The 14,869-nt window shown below is 42.5% G+C and overlaps 1 protein-coding gene across 1 annotated transcript; it reads right to left on the bottom strand.

Moving 5' to 3' along the window:
* Positions 1 to 440: 440 nt before the first annotated feature.
* Positions 441 to 14,559, bottom strand: LOC123739086 (uncharacterized). The gene is made up of 2 exons (XM_045713647.1): positions 14,194 to 14,559; positions 441 to 1,432 (listed from the first exon to the last, which is right to left on the bottom strand). The coding sequence occupies exon 2, from the start codon at positions 1,401 to 1,403 to the stop codon at positions 480 to 482; it is 924 nt and encodes a 307-aa protein (XP_045569603.1). The 5' UTR covers positions 1,404 to 1,432; positions 14,194 to 14,559; the 3' UTR covers positions 441 to 479.
* Between the last annotated feature and the right edge of the window lie 310 nt (positions 14,560 to 14,869).

Below are 14,869 nucleotides of genomic sequence, written 5' to 3'. Positions count from 1 at the left end.
TGGGAGGGGTCTTGTGTTGAGTTGTTCACATTTACGGGTCCATTTTTAGATCTTAAAACACTCTGAAGCCAGTCCTGTATTTCATTGAGTGAGATCTTATGTTCATGAGGAGGTTTTTCCTGAGGTGTCTCAGTGAGAGGTTTGGGAGAAGGAGAGGGAGCATGTTGCTGGTCAGGGGTGGAAGAGGTCTGGGTGTGAGAAACAAGAGCAGCATTGCCAGGAAGATTATCTGTTTGTTGTGTTATGGCTTGGGAAGGAAAACTAGGTCTTAGAATACCATGGCTGTCTGCATTTGTTACCTGGGCTGTTTTTAGGTCAACGACACCAGATTCTCTACCTCCCGTGGAAGGGAGATCCATAGAAACACACTGCTGTGCATTTGCAATGAAGGCTTGCACAAGTGATGTAGAATCTCTCACCGGACCTGCTGTTCGGTCCTGATGTTGTTTCACTGTGTTTGTTGTTGACCACAGGAACAGTTAGAATGATGTTGACGTTTTGAATGTCTGGAGAACTGTTTGTCGTAGTTTGAGAAGGGTTGACATGCTTAGCCTGGAAGACCTGCCTGGGTGACCAGCTGGAATAGGCCCTAGAACATCCACTAGACCCACCCCTCGAACGTCCACTAGACCGACCCCTAGAACCACCCCGAGAACGTCTACTAGAACTACCTCTAGAACGTACACTAGAACCACCCCTAGAATTTCCACGGAAACCACCCCTAGAACGTCCCCTTGAGCATTCAGTAGAATGCCCCTTGAAGGTTCATTAGCATGTCCATTGGAATGGGTGGGATCTAACATCTGCCATTTGCTTTCCAAGTAATGGAGATTGTTATGATTCACTATCCAACCAAACATATAATCCTGGTCAGTGTTATGGTGATGGGAAATATCCTCATGCCCTCTTTCGACATTGAGTGGGGTTAAAAAGTCATTGCTGGGGAAGTGGGGTTCATGCTTAGCCCATGTTTCTGTTCTCTCTCCACTGCGGTGTAAGTTTACATTAGGGGGTGCCTGGCCTCTCAAGGGTCCATAGAGATTGGGCCAATCCCTTATGTTCTGACTCTGAGCCATTCTGTGATGTTCTTGATGATACAGAGGAGGCGTCTGGGTCTCTTGTGCCCGATGTCCACGGAAGTCCATTTGAGAGTTTTGTCTCTGGGAGTTGTAGTGGGCCCGCATGGCAGCTTCATCCTCACGGTTCAGCCACTGGTGTTCGCTTTCCTTTTGGGTGAGGTACTGCCTTTCACCAGCTGGGGGATCACTTTCCCAGTGAGCCATATTATGGCGGCTGTATCCGTCACCATCGCTCCATTCTCTTGATCTGGCATTTTCACAAGCGTTATCTATGTTGTCCCAGCACATTGAGCTGGGTTGCATTTCAAGCATATGGGGCACCATCCTCAAAAGTTGAATTGAAGAGTTTAATTCTAGAGAAAAAAAGAGAGAAACAGTTGTGAAAACTATGCAATGGTTATCCATCAATCAAGTTGTTGATTTTTCTAACATACACTGCAACTCTGAAACATGTTTAGGACATGTGACTGCCAGTTCAGACAATATGGGTTGATATTTAGAGAGCAACGCACAATTCACAATCAACTAACACCATCAACATAGTACATACTCATATAGGAGGGGCCTGTGCCCCACAGATAGCAGTCTGGGCAGGAGGAGAGTTCCACCTCAGGTCAGGTTGACCATCCACACCTATTTGGTGTATAATATGGCATTGTTGATATCCAAGGCCCTTTCTCAGGATTAAACCAAGGTAACTTGTCTCAGGCTAATCATTATTATGACAATTGACCACACAACAACTGTCTACAGCCTTGAAGTGATGCAGAGATGCAACCTTGAAGTAAATGAATCACAATGGTTAACAGTTAACATAACAATGGAGCCTATTCATTCCTAGCTATGTAGACAACTTCCCTCGAGTCACACCAGGTTTTAAGCTATTGGCTCTTCTCGGGTTGGACCAAAGTGGAATACTACAGGTACGATTAATTCAGCCAGCTAACTTTAATAAGCAACCAGATACTATTGATTTTCTGATTCATAAAAAAAAATCTAAACTTAGATATGGGTTTTCGTTTGTTGAATGTATTAGACCATTGCCCATTTCAAGTGTAGCTTTCTAAAAAATGTAGTTATATAATATTTAGGCAAGTTAGTCAGCTAACTCCTTTTTTCCTGCTTTGTAGTATAACCCTCTGGGCTGCACAGGAAAAAATAATACATTCTAATCAAAGTTTATTGGTCACGTACACAGTTTAGATGTCACGTCCTGGCCAGTATAAGGGTTAATTGTCATTGTCGTTTGGTCAGGACGTGGCAGAGGGTATTTGTTTTATGTGGTTCGGGGTGGTGTTTTGGTAAAAGGGCATTTGATTTAGTATTTCCGGGTTTTTGGTTTATGGTCTATGTTTATGTATTTCTATGTGGAGTCTAGTGAGTGTGTTTCTATGGTTGATTAATTGGGGTTGGGACTCTCAATTGAAGGCAGGTGTTTTCTCTTTGCCTTTGATTGAGAGTCCCATATATTAGGGTGTGTTTGTCATTTGTGGGAGATTGTTTCTTGTCTAGCGTATGTGAGCCTGAGAAGACTGTCTGTACATCGTGAGTTCGTTTTGTTATTTTGTATGTTCATTTTGAGTTTATTAAATGTTCAAGATGAACTCTCAATTCTGCTGCATATTGGTCCTCCTTTTCCGACGATGATTTCGCTATATCGTCAGACGATGACGAAATCCCTGACATTAGAAGTTGTTATAGTGGGTGCTTATGTTACTAGCTCCTAAGAATGCAGTAAAATGTCAAACGAGTACAGAAAGTATAAAAAAAAAAAACATTTATAATAAAATCATGTTGTAATGAATCCAATTAACAACCCAAATAGGACTGTAACAGCAGTCTAAATGCAATCTATATGTATATACACTGGATGTGTAACGGGTGTCGTGTGTGGAGGACCAAGATGCAACAGGAAAATGTATACTCATCTTCTTTTTTAATTATTGAAGAAGGTGAAACAAAACAAGTATACAATATGAAAACGACACTGACAGTTCCGTCAGGTGAAGAACACAAAACAGAATACAACTACCCACAAAGGGACAGGTGAAAACAATGTGCCTAAGTATGACTCTAAATCAGAAACAATGATGTACAGCTGTTCCTGATTGAGAGCCACACCAGGCCAACAAAGAAATACACAACCTAGAATCCTAGAATACCAAAGCAAGAACATACACCAAAAACCCCGGAACACATAAATACAACACCCCTCTACATACACATAACCCCCGAACCACATAAAACAATACCCACTGCCACGTCCTGACCAAACTACAATAACGAATAACCCCTATTACTGGTCAGGACGTGACAGGATGAATTTACACAAGATATAATAAGAATTATATATTAGAGCGAGCTATGGCAAGAATAATTTTTTGTTGTTGTCATTTAGCAGATGCTCAAATCCAGAGAGACTTACAGGAGCAATTAGGTTTAACTGCCTTGCTCAAGGGCAAAGACAGATTTTTCACCTAGTTGGCTCGGTGATTCGAACCAGCGACCTTTTTGTTACTGGCCCAACACTCTTGGCTACCTGCTGCCCCAGTAAATAAATAAATATGCAGTGTGTATTGTTTGATTCTAGTTTAAGATATATTTATTCATGTTACCATATCTTACTGATAACTTTACATGTATAAGGAAGGTTGGGGTCAATGAAGGGGGTAATAGGAAGGGATGTGGTGTATGGAACGTTAATGAGTGTGACAAGGGGAGTGCAGATAGTTTACATTCTGTCAGAAATGTTATCGTTGAATATCAAGGCTTCTAAGGAGACAGGCAAAGGAAAACAATCTGGTTTTAGACACTGATAAAGGTAGGACAGGGAGGAGCGAGTAATTCAGTCCGAGGTCAAGTAAACAGATGGTCCCTGGGACTAAACACTTCCCTCTGCAACTGGATCCTGGACTTCCTGACGGGCCGCCCCAGGTAGTAAGGGTAGGTAACAACACATCCGTCACGCTGATCCTCAACACAGTGGCCCCAGGGGTGCGTGCTCAGTTCCCTCCTGCACTCCCTGTTCACTCATGACTGCACTGCCAGCCACGACTCCAACACTATCATTCAATTTGCCAATGACACAACAGTGGTAGGCCTGATCACCGACAACGACGAGACAGCCTATAGGGAGGAGGTCAGAGACCTGGCCGTGTGGTGCCAGGACAACAACCTCTCCCTCAACGTGATCAAGACAAAGGAGATGATTGCGGACCACAGAAAAAAGAGTACCAAGCACGCCCACATTGAAATTGACGTGGCTGCAGTGGAGCAGGTTGAGAGCTTCAAGTTCCTTGCTGTCCACATCATCAACAAACTAACATGGTCCAAGCACACCAAGACAGTTGTGAAGAGGGCACGACAAAACCTATTCCCCCTCAGGAGACTAAAAAGATTTGGCATGGGTCCTCAGATCCTCAAAAGGTTTTACTGCTGCACCATCGAGATCATCCTAAAGGGTTGCATCACTGCCTGGTATGGCAACTGCTCGGCTTCCGAACACAAGGCACTACAGAGGGTAGTGCGAATGGCCCAGTACATCACTGCGGCCAAGCTTCCTGCCATCCAGGACCTCTATACCAGGCGGTGTCAGAGAAAGTCCCTAAAAATTGCCAAAGACTCCAGCCACCCTAGTCAAAAACTGTTTTCTCTGCTACCGCAAGGCAAGTGGTGCCGGAGCGCCAAGTCTAGGACCAAAAGGCTTCTCAACAGCTTCTACCCCTAAGCTGTAAGACTCCTGAACATCAAGTCAAATGGTTACCCAGACTATTTGCAGTGCCCCCCTCACCCCCTCTTTACACCACTGCTACTCTCCGTTGTCATCTATGCATAGTCACTTTAATAACTCTACCTACATGTACATACTACCTCAAATAACCGGTGCCCCTGTACATTGACTCTGTATTGATACCCCCTGTATATAGTCTCGCTATTGTTATTTCACTGCCGCTCTTTAATTACTTGTTACTTTTATCTCTTATTCTTATCTGTATTTTTTTTTAAACTGCATTGTTGGTTAGGGGCTCGTAAGTAAGCATTTCACTGTAAGGTCTACACCTGTTGTGTTCGGTGCTTGTGACTAATAAAATTAGATTTTAAGAGAGAAGAAACGGTCCACACACATACAGTGGGGGAAATAAGTATTTGATCCCCTGCTGATTTTGTACGTTTGCCTACTTACAAAGAAACGACCAGTCTATAATTTCACTGGTAGGTTTATATGAACAGTGAGAGACAGAATAACAACAACAAAAAATCGAGAAAACGCATGTCTAAAATGTTAGAAATTGATTTGCATTTTAATGAGGGAAATAAGTATTTGACCCCTCTGCAAAACATGACTTAGTACTTGGTGGCAAAACCCTTGTTGGCAATCACAGAGGTCAGACGTTTCTTGTAGTTGGCCACCAAGTTTGCACACATCTCAGGAGGGATTTTGTCCCACTCCTCTTTGCAGATCTTCTCCAAGTCATTAAGGTTTCGAGGCTGACGTTTGGCAACTCGAACCTTCAGCTCCCTCCACAGATTTTCTATGGGATTAAGGTCTGGAGACTGGCTAGGCCACTCCAGGACCTTAATGTGCTTCTTCTTGAGCCACTTCTTTGTTGCCTTGGCCGTGTGTTTTGGGTCATTGTCATGCTTGCATACCCATCCACGACCCATTTTCAATGCCCTGGCTGAGGGAAGGAGGTTCTCACCCAAGATTTGACAGTACATGGCCCCGTTAAATGATGCGGTGAAGTTGTCCTGTCCCCTTAGCAGAAAAACACCCCCAAAGCATAATGTTTCCAACTCCATGTTTGACGGTGGAGATGGTGTTCTTGGGGTCATAGGCAGCATTCTTCCTCCTCCAAACACGGCGAGTTGAGTTGATGCCAAAGAGCTCCATTTTGGTCTCATCAGACCACAACACTTTCACCAGTTGTCCTCTGAATCATTCAGATGTTCATTGGCAAACTTCAGACGGGCATGTATATGTATTCTTGAGCAGGGGGACCTTGCGGGCGCTGCAGGATTTCAGTCCTTCACGGCGTAGTGTGTTACCAATTGTTTTCTTGGTGACTGTGGTCCCAGCTGCCTTGAGCTCATTGACAAGATCCTCCCGTGTAGTTCTGGGCTGATTCCTCACCGTTCTCAGGCTCATTGCAACTCCACGAGGTGAGATCTTGCATGGAGCCCCAGGCTGAGGGAGATTGACAGTTCTTTTGTGTTTCTTCCATTTGCGAATAATCACACCAAATGTTGTCACCTTCTCACCAAGCGATGGTCTTGTAGCCCATTCCAGCCTTGTGTAGGTCTACAATCTTGTCCCTGACATCCTTGGAGAGCTCTTTGGTCTTGGCCATGGTGGAGAGTTTGGAATCTGATTGATTGATTACTTCTGTGGACAGGTGTCTTTTATACAGGTAACAAGCTACGGTTAGGAGCACACCCTTTAGAGTGTGCTCCTAATCTCAGCTCGTTACCTGTATAAAAGACACCTGGGAGCCAGAAATCTTTCTGATTGAGAGGGTGTCAAATACTTATTTCCCTCATTAAAATGCAAATCAATTTATAACATTTTTGACATGCGTTTTTCTCGATATTTTTGTTGTTATTCTGTCTCTCACTGTTCAAATAAACGTACCATTAAAATTATAGACTGATCATTTCTTTGCCAGTGGGCAAAAGTACAAAATCAGCAGGGGATCAAATACTTTCCCCCCCCACTGTATCCTTCCACGCCCACAAAGGTTCTAGCATCAGGCAGGGCCATGACTACACCAGTGAGAAGAACCAATTACGTTTCTGACTAGCAACAGAGATTTATTGGCTGTCTAGATGTGCAAGGAGTTGACTCCGCCTAGTTGGAGGGAATAAATATTTGCGCTTGTGCAATCATACCTTGTCTTCTGCAGCTGTTTGACCCAGTGGATGATTAAACTTGGTGTGAGCTTTTTCTAGTGGTCCGTTTGAGTTTTTAGTATAACAGTATAAACAGTGTAACTAAAATGTGATGTACAGTAGTAGAGATGTTAGAATGGGCCATATCAAGAATACAGTATTTAAATACACAGGGTGAAACGGGAAGTGTCCAGTGGTTTAATGTATCTATAAAATGGGACAACAGCATTGGTTGTGTGTGTGTTAGTGTGTGTTTGATAGTGTGTGTGTTTTGAGTGAATGAGCATCACTTGGTAGACGGTTAGTGATGGCTGCTCAAAAGTCTGATAGCCTGGCGATAGGCCTGAGAAAAGGAAATTATGGCGCATTTCCATTGAGATTTTACCCCAGTGTTTTGACCAAAAGACTCTGAATTTTCTCTATCCGTCTACACAAGATGACACCCGTGTCTCGCTGGGCCATGCCTCCAGCGAACCTGCTCTGACTTAGAGCCAAGGTTAGGCTACTGGTACTTTCCAGCCTGCATTTACATAACAATGGCTAAATGAGAACATGGGTTTACACCTTCAACGGTGAACACCTTCTCACAAAGCAACTGTCTTAATTATGTAGAGGTTGTTGATTCTTGTTGAAGTCCTCACTCTCAGCCCTAACTATGGTAACACAATTTCCCTAGTATAACATCAGGATGTATACACTAGTGTAACACTGGTGTTACAGTAAAAAAAAAATACATTTAGAGGACAATAATATTAGCAGTGTCGTGGAAATATCGAGTCAAATATTTCTCAGATACCGGAGCTTGTGAATACAAATAGACTTTATTACAAACAATAACAAAGTCAAGCAATTCCATGGGAGAACTAACTTTTCTTGTTACAGACCTCAGGCTTTATAGGTTTCCACCTTCAAATAACACACATAGTCACTCACCTCTATGTAGATGGTTAACTCCCCTTGGCCTTATGCCACCATTATCTTCTTGTACCAATTCTTGCTTGTTAATGCCCACATCTGCTTCAGTTTAGATTATATTGGTGGCGGCGCCATAGTGTTAATACAAAAATAATACATTTATTGCATATATACTTTCCTAGTATAAGTGCTTTTCTAATAATACTTGATTAGAACAAACATAGGTTGTTATTACAGATACATGGCTTTGGTGACTATATTTATTAACCTGTCTGGGCTAGGGGGCAGTATTTTCACGGCCGGATAAAAAACATACCCGATTTAAACTGGTTATTACTCTTGCCCAGAAACGAGAATATGCATATTATTAGTAGATCTGGATAGAAAAGTGGTGTCTGTGAGTATAACAGAACTCATATGGCAGGCAAAAACCTGAGAAAATTCCAAGCAGGAAGTGGCCTGTCTGAGAATTTGTAGTTCTTCTTTTGATTCTCTATCGAAACTACAGTATCTCTGGGGTTACGTAGCACTTTCTAAGGCTTCCATTGGCTCTCTAAAGCCTTCAAAAAGCGGATTGAGGCATCTCCTGTCTCTGGGCAGAGTATAGTAGCTCAGTTTCTCAGTGGTCTGCCTGGTGACTAAGAGATTGGATATGCGCATTCACGAGACCATGCTGTTTTTTATTTTCCTCTTTGAATGAATACACTATTGTCCGGTTGGAATATTATTTTTACAAGAAAAATACCATAAAATTGATTTTAAACAGCGTTTGACATGCTTCTAAGTACGGTAATGGAACATTTTTTATTTTTTTGTCTCGAAATGCGCTCGCGCATTACTCTTTGGATAGTGACCTGAACACACGAACAAACCGGAGGTATTTGGACATTACTATGGATTATTTGGAACAAAAACAACATTTCTTGTGGAAGTAGCAGTCCTGGGAGTGCATTCCGATGAAGATTAGCAAAGGTAATACAATTTTTCTAATACTAATTCTGAGTTTAGTGTGCCTCGAAGTTGGCGGGTGTCAAAATAGCTAGCCGTGATAGCTGAGCTATGTACTCAGAATATTGAAAAATGTGCTTTCGCCGAAAAGCTATTTTAAAATCTGACATAGCGATTGCATAAAGGAGTTCTGTATCTATAATTCTTAAAATAATTGTTATGTATTTTGTCAACGTTTATGATGAGTAATTTAGTAAATTCACCGGAAGTTTTCGGTGGGGATACATTTTATGAATATCACACGCCAATGTAAAAAGCTGTTTTTTGATATAAATATGAACTTGATTGTACAAAACATGCATGTATTGTATAACATAATGTCCTAGGAGTGTCATCTGATGAAGATCATCAAAGGTTAGTGCTGCATTTAGCTGTGTTTTGGGTTTCTGTGACATATATGCTTGCTTGGAAAATGGCTGTGTGATTATTTTGGGCTATGTACTCTCCTAACATAATCTAATGTTTTGCTTTCGCTGTAAAGCCTTTTTGAAATCGGACAATGTGGTTAGATTAACGAGAGTCTTATCTTTAAAATGGTGTAAAATAGTCATATGTTTGAAAAATTGAAATTATTGCATTTTTGAGGTTTTGTATTTCGCGCCACGCTGTTCCACTGGCTGTTGAATAGAGTGGGACGGTGACGTCCCACCTAGCCCATAGAGGTTAACTAAGGTACTCATTTTCTGCTTACTGTAAGGGTGTTTAACTGGCGGCAGAGAAGTCAGACGCAGGAGAGAAATAACCGTGTTTCCAACGGCACAGTTTATTTACAAAAAAACACAGGAAAACATAATAATAAAAATCAATGGGTAACATAACCCAACGCACACCAGTACAGACGTACACATACACTTACAATAAACAATCACCGACAAGGACATGAGGGGAAACAGATGGTCCATTACACAACATGTAATTGATGGGATTGGAACCAGGTGTGATGGAAGACAAGACAAAACCAATGGAAAATGAAAAATGGATCAATGATGGCTAGAAGGTCGGTGACGTTGACCGCCGAACACCGCCCGAACAAGGAGAGGGAGCAACTTTGGCGGAAGTCGTGACACTTACATTCTGTTTTTACATGTCTAGTGATTAACTCCATGTTGACCCAGTCTGTACACTCCCATGGATTCTGCTAACGTTCTGTTTTTATATGTCCAGTGGTTAACTCTTTGTTCAATCAGCTCTGTCTATTCACCTTTTATTTTTTTTCGTTTATTTTACCGTTATTTTACCAGGTAAGTTGACTGAGAACACATTCCCATTTACAGCAACGACCTGGGGAATAGTTACAGGGGAGAGGAGGGGGATGAATGAGCCAATTGTAAGCTGGGGATGAGCTCAGCCTTTATTCTGCTTACACGTCTTATTAATTAACCCTATGTTTTCTGTCTCAATACTTCTGGGAGAACAGTCTGGATACTGGAAAATCAACCATAGTCATGAATATTTCACCTACAGTAGTTATAAGCAGGAAACACAGATTGGAACCGTGAGAGGGACTGACTCATGAGGGATGAGGTAACCCAGTGGTGTGGAGTCACAGGGGGTTGGAATGTAGATTAAAAATGGTGTTTCCTGTCTAAGATCGCAGGTAGGTCTAAAGGCCATCAGCTCTGGAGAGGAGAACCTTGAGACTGACAGGCCAACTATTCTGCATATGCCATCATATTGATCCACTGTGCCATGCAGCCAGTAGGATGCATCATACAATTGTATTTCTCTTTTTGAAAGTTATATATTGGGGCTCCTGAGTGGCGCAGGGTCTAAGGCACTGCATCACAGTGCAAGAGATGTCACTGCAGTCCCTGGTTCGAATCCAGGCTGCATAACATCTGGCTGTGATTGGGAGTCCCATAGGGCGGCACACAATTGGCCCAGCAATTGGCCCAATTGGCACACAATTGGCCCTGGCCTTCTAGGCAGAGTTCCTCTGTCCAGTGTCTGTGTTCTTTTGCCCATCTTAATATTTTATTTTTATTGGCCAGTCTGAGATATGGCTTTTTCTTTGCAACTCTGCCTAGAAGGCCAGTGTCGCATCTTCACTGTTGACGTTGAGACTGGTGTTTTGCGGGGGCTATTTAATGAAGCTGCCAGTTGAGGACTTGTGAGGCGTCTGTTTCTCAAACCAGAAACTCTAATGTACTTGTCCTCTTGCTCGGTTGTGCACCGGGGCCTCACCCTCCTCTTTCTATTCTGGTTAGAGCCAGTTTGCGCTGTTCTGTGAAGGGAGTAGTACACAGCGTTGTACGAGATCTTCAGTTTCTTTGCAATTTCTCACATGGAATAGCCTTCATTTCTCAGAACAAGAATAGACTGACGAGTTTCAAAAGAAAGATCTTTGTTTCTGGCCATTTTGAGCCTGTTATCGAACCCACAAATGCTGATGCTCCAGATACTCAACTAGTCTAAAGAAGGCCAGTTTTATTGCTTCTTTAATCAGATCAACAGTTTTCAGCTGTGCTAACATAATTGCAAAAGGGTTTTCTAATGATCAATTAGCCTTTTAAAATGATAAACTTGGATTAGCTAACACAACGTGCAATTGGAACACAAGAGTGATAAGAGTGATAAGTGTAAAAACACTTTAAGGGGCAATCAGCAGTTGCTACATCATTTTTGTATAAAATAATGTATGATATGTCCCCACTGATTCTTGAATATAGCTTATAATTGCCTCATGAGCTTAGTTCAACTGTCGTACCCCATCAGAACCCAAAATATACAGTACGCATGTTTTACACCAATGTCTATAAACACTATATACAGTGTCGACCTGTCATTCAGGGCAGGTGGGGCAGACTTCAAGGCATACTTAAACAGCATGGCTACCACAGCAATATGCAGCAATAAGCCATCCCATCTGGTTTGCACTTAGTGGGGTGGACTATCATTTGTTTTTCAACAGGACAATGTCCAGAGTGTCCAGAGATGCAACCTCTCTTATCATCACTCAGTGCCTGGGCTTACCTCCACTGTACCCTCATCCTACCATACCCCTGTCTGCACATTATGCCCTGAATCTATTCTACCACGCCCAGAAATCTGCTCCTTTTACTCTCTGTTCCCAACGCACTAGACGACGAGTTTTGCTAGCCTTTAGCCGTACCCTCATCCTACTCCTCCTCTGCTCCTTGGGTGATGTGGAGGCTAACCCAGGCACTGCGTGTCCCCAGGCACTCTCATTTGTTGACTTCTGTAATCGAAAAGGCCTTGATTTCATGCATGTTAACATCAGAAGCCTCCTCCCTAAGTTTGTTTTACTCCCTGCTTTAGCACACTCCACCAACCCTGATGTCCTTGCCGTGTCTGAATCCTGGCTTAAGAAGACCACCAAAAATTCTGAGATTTCCATACCCAACTACAACATTTTCCGTCAAGATAGAACTGCCAAAGGGGGAGGAGTTGCAATCTACTGCAGAGATAGCTTGCAAAGTTCTGTCATACTTTCCAGGTCTATGCCCAAACAGTTCCAGCTTCAAAAATTTAAAAATGAATCTCTCCAGAAATAAGTCTCTCACTGTTGCCACCTGTTAAAGACCCCCCTCAGCTCCCAGCTGTGCCCTGGACACCATATGTGAATTGATTGCCCCCCCATCTATCTTCAGAGTTGGTTCTGTTAGGTGACCTAAACTGGGATATGCTTAACACCCCAGCAGTACTACAATCTAAGCTAGATGCCCTCAATCTCACACAAATTATCAAGGAAACCACCAGGTACAACTCTAAATCTGTAAACATGGGCACCCTCATAGATATTATCCTTACCAACTTGCCATTCAAATACACCTCTGCTGTTTTCAATCAAGATCTCAGCGATCACTGCCTCATTGCCTGCATCCGCAATGGGTCCGCGGTCAAACGACCACCCCTCATCACTGTCAAACGCTCTCTAAAACACTTCTGCGAGCAGGCCTTCCTAATCGACCTGGCCCGGGTATCCTGGAGCACAGCACAACTTTGATTCCAAAAATGTATTGTATGCAGCTGATGTCATATACCAGGGAGATATGCAGGGGCGCAACTTTCACTGCCCCCCCCCCACCACACACACACATTCTGAAATTGCATTTTTGTCCCCCACAGTTTTATCATTGGAACGTGATACAAAACGAGGCAACGGTGTGCTTTAGGACCATGTGGATGCCTCAGAGCGGTCGGGTATGCTGTTTGGAGTGTTTATCTGACTGGAAATAAAAAATAAATAATGATAATAATAATTATGTCCCCCTCACTTCTAAAACCAAAGTTGCACCCCTGGAGATATGTATACTACGGTCTAACAAAGGAATACTATGTGTATGTTGTGTAATAAGCCGTTAGTAACCCATGTGCCTCACCCTAATAATTTGGTCCCTTTCCCCCTACTGTTCTGACTTGTTGGTGAAATGTCTTCATCGAATATTGTAAGAGCTTTTATTGTCACCTTATATGGCCCCTTTATTTATCCTACGGTTCTGACTTGGTGTACAGGGAGAATACTGTAAGAATGGCCCATGTTCTGAATTCTGTCGCTGTACATTTCAAAAGTGCTGAATAAATAGTTATATTGACTACGTCCGTTTTAGCTTGCTCAGTAATGTCTTTATAAGAATTATGGATTGCCTCTTATCCACTCAACGTTCCACAGTTTGTACATCTCAATTGTCAGTAGAAACCAAGAAACCACATTTGTTTAAGCAAGTCAACCATATCAGGCAGTAAATGAGGCTGAATGAATTGTTTAGCTGCCGCTCCTGATAACCAGGTGTAGCAGAGGTAAGGTTTCAATCCATGGTGCTGAAAAGAAAGCTCTGCTGTTACGACAGCTTTATATAGGCCCTAACAGTTTCTGGGCACCGTTAGTCACCGTTATAGTGCAATTAACTTTGTGTTGTGTCTTTGCTGTCATGCATCAACAAATAAAGGGTTACCCCACCAAGATTTACATGCTAAAATCGCCACTGACTATTTAGCCTCAAAACATGGTAAAAACTATACTTTTGATATCATGGATGGTCAGTCCTTGCATCCATAGCGCTGTATATGAATTTTAGACTGGTTACATTTCTCCAGCCCCAACCCTCAGCTTTTTACAGAAACAGTGTTAGGGATTCACATAGTTATTGTTTCTATTGCTGATTGCCGCTTTAAGATGTGTTACAAAATGACGAGCAAACACATTTAAACGGTCCTCCATATTATTTGGAGGACCGTTTATTTTTGGGGGGGACAAATATAAACTACTGTTCAACATAGACAGCATTGTTGTTCATGTCAACCATTGGATTTTCCTAAGGGAATATAGACATAGGATACTTACAGAAAGCCTGCGCCGCTCCTCTCTTTCACATACCGCAGATCAGCGGTAAACGCATATCTCCAACCGAGATTTAGCAATCAATCACTCTTCTTCTGTGGGGTTTATCGGCGATTGGCATCCAACGTTATGGCGCATTACTGCCAAAAACACAAATTTCTTCTGTTAGAACTTCTTCAAATGTTTATCTGGTGAGCGAGCATGGCTGGTACTAGCAGATTCAAGTTCCACGCTCCCAGAGTTTTCTCCGCTCCTGTCGTGGAAAATTGTCTTAAGAATAACACTTCTTACAAGAACTTGTAAATTCAATATAGACTTTAATACAGAGTAGTAAAGCCGAGCCGGTCCTCGGAACAACTGCCTTCCTTAGGCCCCGGCTCTGCTTTTATGCACATACAATACATATGTGCATAAAAGCAGAGCGGGGGACGAGGGGACACGGGGGACACGACCCCCCATCCTGGGAAAAAATATGATTTGTTCCCCCAATATATCACTGAAACATAACTATGTAATTTAAATAATATTAATAATACGCAATGAAAGCAATTGTGCTGATTATAGACACTTAATAGCGCGTTTTTAAGTTTCAAAACCCTTTGCCTCACAATGGTTTGATCCACTGCCAGTTCCTTAGCTTGCTAGGCAACAGAGAGGTCGTATCTACTGTCTGAAAGGC

The sequence above is a fragment of the Salmo salar genome, unplaced genomic scaffold (assembly GCF_905237065.1).
Source record: "Salmo salar unplaced genomic scaffold, Ssal_v3.1, whole genome shotgun sequence".
Taxonomy (NCBI): domain Eukaryota; kingdom Metazoa; phylum Chordata; class Actinopteri; order Salmoniformes; family Salmonidae; genus Salmo; species Salmo salar.
The sequence above is the reverse complement of the archived record's forward strand: the minus strand, read 5'-3'. Positions and strand labels throughout refer to the sequence as shown.